The sequence below is a fragment of the Hydra vulgaris genome, chromosome 06 (assembly GCF_038396675.1).
Source record: "Hydra vulgaris chromosome 06, alternate assembly HydraT2T_AEP".
Lineage (NCBI taxonomy): Eukaryota > Metazoa > Cnidaria > Hydrozoa > Anthoathecata > Hydridae > Hydra > Hydra vulgaris.
The window spans coordinates 58,272,543-58,280,000 of record NC_088925.1 but is presented as its reverse complement, the minus strand read 5'-3'; the positions used below and the strand labels follow the sequence as shown (position 1 = coordinate 58,280,000).

At 26.4% G+C, this 7,458-nt stretch overlaps 1 protein-coding gene and 1 long non-coding RNA gene across 2 annotated transcripts in view; both read left to right on the top strand.

The window, feature by feature from the left end:
- LOC105845981 (G patch domain-containing protein 2) overlaps nucleotides 1-4,677 on the top strand; it is a 45,936-nt gene extending 41,259 nt beyond the window's left edge. Inside the window, exons 8-12 of the long non-coding RNA XR_010639349.1 lie at nucleotides 110-149; nucleotides 686-771; nucleotides 847-909; nucleotides 4,244-4,323; nucleotides 4,418-4,677. This is a non-coding gene — a long non-coding RNA (G patch domain-containing protein 2). The remainder of the gene's footprint in view (nucleotides 1-109; nucleotides 150-685; nucleotides 772-846; nucleotides 910-4,243; nucleotides 4,324-4,417) is intronic.
- A 618-nt stretch (nucleotides 4,678-5,295) lies between these two features.
- On the top strand, nucleotides 5,296-6,611 carry LOC100212062 (protein-S-isoprenylcysteine O-methyltransferase). Its single transcript, XM_065800551.1, has 2 exons — nucleotides 5,296-6,115; nucleotides 6,271-6,611. Exons 1-2 carry the CDS (start codon nucleotides 5,479-5,481, stop codon nucleotides 6,489-6,491), a joined length of 858 nt encoding a protein of 285 aa, XP_065656623.1. The 5' UTR covers nucleotides 5,296-5,478; the 3' UTR covers nucleotides 6,492-6,611.
- Nucleotides 6,612-7,458: the final 847 nt, after the last annotated feature.

Sequence of the window (7,458 nt, the reverse complement as noted above, 5' to 3'; positions counted from 1 at the left end):
ATATATATATACACATCAAAAAATCCTCCGGGCGCCCATATATGTATGTATGTATATGTAAACACATACATATTTATAATAGTAGTATATATTACTATTATTATTTTAGGTTATCTCTATTTACAACAAATAAAAAAGAAGAAAAACAGGTTGTCACTTTTTTTTCTTTTTTTTATTAAAAAAAATTTAACATTCTTTAAATATTTATAAATTTTAAATATTTCCAAATTGATCTAAAATTAAATTTAAAATATTAATAAAAATTAATGTTAAAATTTTAATGTTTATTTTTGAAAAAAAGTTTTGAATTTTCTTATGGTGTTAAAGGAAAAGCTTGGAGGGGTGGGTTGTATTTTTGTTGAAGTTATTATTACAACCATGTTTATAGATGACCTTTAGTGTGTTGAGAATTATACTTTCAGCTGAAAATATTACTTACATTATTATTTACTTTTCTTATTATTATTTCATTATGTAATTTTTTTATTTACTTATGTTATTTTAATTTGTTTATGTTGTTATTATTTACTGATGTTATTATGTTATTCATTTATGCTTATTACAGTAAAAATAAAATATCCTAAAATTTTTTTATTAAGAATTATTTTTATAAAATCGTTGTTCATTTTTATCGTTTTTCGATATCGATAATAAATAATTTTACTTGTTTTATGATAATTAATAGGTAATTCTACTTGCATCGTTATATAATCTTCAAACATCAGCGGAAAATTTTGGTCGATGCAATAAAGTTGTTTTTACAAAAACTTTGTAAGTTTTTTGTTGTAGTAAAATTTCGTGTTAAAATTTTGTTGTGCTGATTAAACTATAAAACGTCATTTTCAGAACAACAAAAGATGCTGACCAATCAGCTTTAAAATCTTTTCTTTCAAGAGAAGTAAAGTTAAGGTTAGAGCATTTTTTTTTACATGACACTATGAAAAAGAAACATAAAATGTTAGTAATCTTTATACACGGCCGGATATGTTGCATAAATAGGCCGAAAATTAGAAGGCCAGTTTTTCAGTATTTTAAGTTTTTGTTTTTTAAATGTAAAATAGTTTTAAAAGTAATGCTTAACATTTCCAAAGTTTTAAGTTTATTAAGTATTCCTTATTTAATATTTTTTAGGCTAATTCATCTGTGTTAAATATTAAATTAGTAATACAATTATCAAATATTAAGTAAAACTATATTTTACAGTTCATTTCAAATATATAATTTTTAACATTTAAAATATAACAGATGCATTTATAAAATAGCATTTGGAGTTGAGATATTAACGATATTGAAATTATAAACAAATTTGTAGTTAAAACAATTTATTTGTATAAACAATTTATTTGTATAAACAATTTATATATATATATATATATATATATATATATATATATATATATATATATATATATATATATATATATATATATATATATATATATATATTCACTACATTTCTTATTTTCTTTTTTCTCTTTGTCTCCTTTTGAAAGATAATACAGTACCTTTGTGTTTACTCCCACTTACAATCTTTTGTTCATTATTATAAAAAATATTTATTACTGTTCGATTAACAAGAGAAAGTCCCTACTCAAAATGACAAAGAAATTTTTGGTTCAAATTATATTCATATAAAATATTTTTGCTAACTTTTCTGATCTCAAGAGTTTCCAACGTAAGTAGACTTTGTTTCACTGCATCAAGCGTAGCAAAGCAACTAACAACATGACTTGCAAGTAACTTTGAGGGAGTTAAGAGACCTCCTCTGGATACTAGGTCAATATATTCTGCATCTATGTCAACGACATCACTTTTTAGCAATAAAGTACACAATTCACATTTCAATTTTTTAAGTAACTTTTTGCATATATATTCAGCAATAAAAATTGTAATCTCTTTACTGTCTTCATCTAACTCACTTTCCTGAATTTCATTATTAAAAAGTTCTGAAATCAAATTCAGATTCACATCTGAATGAAAAGGTTTTAAATCCAGTTTCCAAAAGTCAAAGTTCTCTTTTAATAATGATCTCATTTGCAAAATTTTCTCAGAAGTAATTACTTGGCGTAATCCAACTAGAAACCTGCCACCACTCATTTGGCGATACTTTGAAAAATGTTGCTCTAATGGATCACTTTGGAAATGTGAGGTTAGAACATAATTATATCCTTCAAATAGAAGATCTTCAATTAGACTTGAAGTACTTTGCAATGTTATCACTAGTGCATTAGAAGTCTGAGTTTTGAGACAATATCTTTCAGGGGAACTGTATTGTAAATTTTGCCACTCTTAAACCCAGTGAGCAAGTGCACGTAAAAATTGTGGCTTACCATCCCCCATAACAGCTGCATTTCCTATAATATTATTAAAGTATTTCATTTTTGAGTTGGATACTACCCACCATAAATTAAAGAGTTTTAAAAATTTTGATGCTGAGTATTTATATGGAAAATAACTTTGAATTGCAGCTGAAGTTGTTTCATGGAATATATTTAATGCCAAGTTGACATCTTGTTTATTGTTACCTGGATATAGATTCTTTTCCCCTAATTTATATGCCTTTCTTAAGTTTGCTGAAAGAGTTTTGTCTTTTTCATGTACTCTATGAAGCAAAGCCCAAGAGATATCCCCTGCAGACACTTTTATATTAAAACCGTAATCAGTGAACTGAAATGGTGGGAAAATGAACTTTTTAGTACTAATCAAATTATTTCTTAAGTTTTTAAGCAAATGAACACTATCATACATTAGATAAACTTTATGATCATTATAAGTGATAAAGAAATTTTCTTCTGGCTTGTCTGACCCATGAATGCTAAACAATTTTGAATACGCTGAGGCATTTGTTGGATGGTTGTCTGCAATCAATGCTCGAATGTTAAAACCTGCAGATCTTAATGTATTTAAACTTTCCTCTATTTCATTTTTAATGAAATCTCTAGTGATATTTGTCTCTGGGATGGCTTTAATTAAATAAGGTATTGATTTCTTAAGGCCAACAATCATAAAGACAATTACTCCTTTGTAGAGATTACCCTCTTTATCTTGTCCAGTTAATCTACCACTGTGGTATTCACAAGATTGCTGCAGATACATTTCATCAAAAAGAATAACACAATCATTGATTATTTTGTCCTCATTTAACAATAACTTTAATGATTTTATGGAATCAATTCCACCTGATACTAACTTTTTTAATAGTGACTTTGATGGTAAAGGAAGTTGTTCCAGAAGATGCGAATAAGCCTGAGATGATGAATATCTTTGCATTAGTGCAAAACGTAACACTTTTGAAGAATATTGAGGTCGACCTTTAGATTTAAAAAAGATTAGTTTTGAAAGTTCATTAACTATATAATAGGAGTTTCCTTCTTGAGATTGTGCATATAAGACACCAAATTATGTAAAATAGATAAACTTGTGAGTTTACAATTGTTGATAGTTCTAAACCAATGAGGAAGTGGACAACTTTTATAATGCAGTTTTACATGCAACATGTTATCATTACATTTACATGCAACATGTTATCATTACATGCAACATGTTATCAGCACTTATTGATTCAATAAAAGGAGTGAAGTCTACAAAAAACAAACGATAATATAAAACAAAACTTTCATATCTTTGAAAACAAAATCCATTTGGAGAGTTAGATTCATGAAGCATATCAATGTTTTTTATTTTATCCATTTCTTGAAATGAATGAATTTCATCTGGGATAGTAGAATCTCGTTTAGTTGGTGGTTTACGAAAGTTAGAAACTTTAGGCATTACAGAAAATGGAATACAAGTTTCTTCAGAATAAATAGATGGAACAGGTTTTAACTCGTGTTTTTAAGTAACTCGTTTTCCATATTTTAAATATTTTTCTTCAAAATGATCCATGCAAATAACTGAATGTTTACTTGGTTTCCAATCTTTTCTGTTTACAAATTTAATCCATTTTTCTTCTAAGCTAGTATCTTTGGGAAAACTAAAAACAGCTTTACTTGCAAAAAGAGAACTAGATTCACGTTTTTTAAATTTTTAGCCAGTTCGACAATTAAACACAGCGCATTTATTTACCATAGTTCTCACAACTTATTTGGAAACTTGATCAGTCGACGAAACGAACGGAAACGACGTCGTTAGCGAAAAAAACTCTGAAAAACTGGCCTTCTAATTTTCGGCCTATTTATGCAACATATCCGGCCGTGTATAAAGTAGGCCTTGTGTTAGTTAACTTTTCTGTTCTATTTTTAAGATGTCGAAAAAATCGCTCATCTTTTCAGCAGACTTCAAAAAGACACAAATTAAGTTCTGAATCTGTTAAACATGAGAATGGTAAAAACTCTTTTTTTTTTTTTTTTTTTTTTTTACTTTTTTTATTAGTAAAAATTTTAAATATTTTATTTTTTCTCGCTCTTTACATTTATAGATTGTACAGATATAATTGATATTCCGATCCCAGAATGCAATATGGGTAATAAAATGTTACAAACAATGGGCTGGAGTCCTGGACAAGGTTTAGGGAAAAAGAGTGATGGTATAATAAATCCAGTAAAAGCAATTAAACGGCCTCGTAATCTTGGATTCGGTCATCCTTATTCCTAATTGACCAATTGACCATGTGTCATTTTATTAATATATAAAGATTTTAATTATATATATATATATATATATTTATATATATATATATATATATTTATATACACTTATATACACTTATATATAATATATATATATATATATATATATATATATATATATATATATATATATATATATATATATATATATATATATATATATATATACATATATTTGTATAATTTTGACAAATAAAAAAGTAATTATCATTTTTTAAAAGAAAATATTTATATGCCGAGATTTAAATTATTTTAGCTATGCAGTTGATAAAGTTTCTTTAGTATTTCTTTTTAATACTAAATAGTTCTAAGATTTTTATGTGAACCATTTTATGATTTTTATATTTTTAAATGAATCCACGCAATTAATTAAATCTATGAATTTTTTTTTATTTGCATATTTATAGCCGACACAAGTAATTTTATGCTTATAATTATAATTTACACAATGATTATAATTTATGCATAATATTATGATGCATATAACGGAATATTTATTTATAATTATAAATATATGTATATATATATATGTATATATATATATGTATATATATATATGTATATATATATATATGTATATATATATATATATATATATATATATATATATATATATATATATATATATATATATATATATATATATATATATATATATATATTATTTAGACGTTAAAATGTGTAGATAAAAAATTTTGTTTTCAAAATTTCAAGATGTGTTCTTGTAACGTTGAAATTTGATTCGAAAATTTCCATCCTTCTGCATATTGTTGAGACATTGTCGCTTTTATCAGATGGTTATGCTTTGAAATATTAAATTCCTGATATTGTAAATTTAGATGCAATAATAATGTTATGTGTAGAAGGAAGGATGGCTTTAGCTGCTTTTATTTCGTTCGCAGTGTTGTCATTATACCAAGTGCGTATTTTATGTGCTGACTACTGGAGTTATGAATACTGCTTACTAGTTTTTATTACAGCTGTGTCGTGTACGTTTGCACTGCCATACTCTGAAATAGTAAAACGTGCAGGTTTTTTAGGAACAGTTTTTGGAGGAGCTTTGGTTCTAATTTATTTCACGGTGTTTCCATGGAAGTTGCTTTGTGTTTTTTTCGTAGCTTTATCGTTTTTCCATTTTTCTGAATATCTTTTAACAGCTATCTACAATGAGCATACACTAAATTTGAGTTCCTTCTTGATCAATCACAGTGTTGAATATCAACTAGCTGTTGTATTGTCTGTATCAGAGTTCGTGGTAGAAACATTGCTGTTGCCGTCTTTAAAACATTTTTTCTTGATCAACTTTGTTGGATTTATTTTAGTTTTGGGTGGTGAGCTTTTGCGCAAAGTCTCTATGGTGACAGCAAAATCAAATTTTACACACATTGTGCAGGATGAAAAAAAAGAAAGCCATACTCTAATAACGAGTGGGGTATATGCCTGGTCACGCCATCCATCTTACGTTGGCTGGTTTTATTGGAGTATTGGTATATTTTTGTTATTCACTAATTGAAACTTTTTATACTTTTTTTTTATGATTTTTTAGCTAGTTAAAGTTTACGAATTGTTCATGCATGTTCAGCTTTTTGTTACTCAAATTAATTTAGACAATTTTTGTTTGTTTTTTTCAATTCTGTTATAGGTACTCAAATTATGTTATGCAATCCGATATGTACAGTCCTTTATTTTTATGCATCGTGGAAGTTTTTTTACGATCGGATTCGAGATGAAGAATTTTACTTGTTCAAGTTTTTCGGTAAAGATTACATAGATTATGTTGAAAAAGTACCTACAAGAATACCCTTTGCGAATGGCTTGTACGATGAGTTAAAACCTTTTATGGCAAAAAGTAAAGAAACATAAATGAAAGCGATTAACAGTAACCAAATAATTTTATAAATAGACATCGTGCATGGATGGAACGAAAAATCCGTTGTTTTTTTTTTTGTTTGTTTTGTTTTTTAAATAATTTTGTTGATTAGACGAGGTAGCAAATGTTTTGAAAACAAGTTTAAAACCTTATGGTTGAACCGGTGATTAAATGAAATTTTTGGGAGAGTATTAAAAAGCACCATATTAGGTGGTTTTGATTGATTTTTCTCTCATTTGATAAAAAACAAAATTTTGAAGGTTCTCTAAATAAAAACTAATGAATAATAATAATAACTTCTAAATTAACTAATAATAAAAAAATCATATAAAGATTTTTTGAAGAATCAACCTGAGTGTGTTTGTGTGTGAGTCGTTTTTTTTAAATCACCTCTTTGAGGATGACTTACATTAAAAGAATTTTTTTTTAAGTTGATCTAGAAAAAAAAACTTTGTAAATTTAAGGTGGTTCCTACGTAATCAAAAAAAGTTTCTTTTTATTCATGAACCATTAATTTTTTCAAAAGTAGGTTCAGAATGTGTAAAAAAATATATTTTTTCGAACTCCTAAAATATATTGATGATCACATGTATGCCTATAAGAGTCAAAATAACCCCAAAAAATAGAGTTTACTAGAAACACAATTACTCATGAGTAAAAGCTTATTTTACTTGACTACCTGTATCTAGTGCGTGAGTTTTTTTTATTAAAAGATCTTGTTTCTACTAAAAGTTACGCTTCAAAACAAATGTATTTTTTGAAAAATCTGCTACTTGGCCTCCAATCTTAGTTCCCTAACCACAACTTACAAAAAATAAATTTATTTGAAAAATACTCAGGGACTAGCAGTACACTGGATGAATAAGCCCTGAAAATTTCAAGTAGTTATCACTATTAATTTAAAAGTTATGATATTTTTTGTGAGACAATTTTCTTGAAAAACGATATGGTAGAAAATCA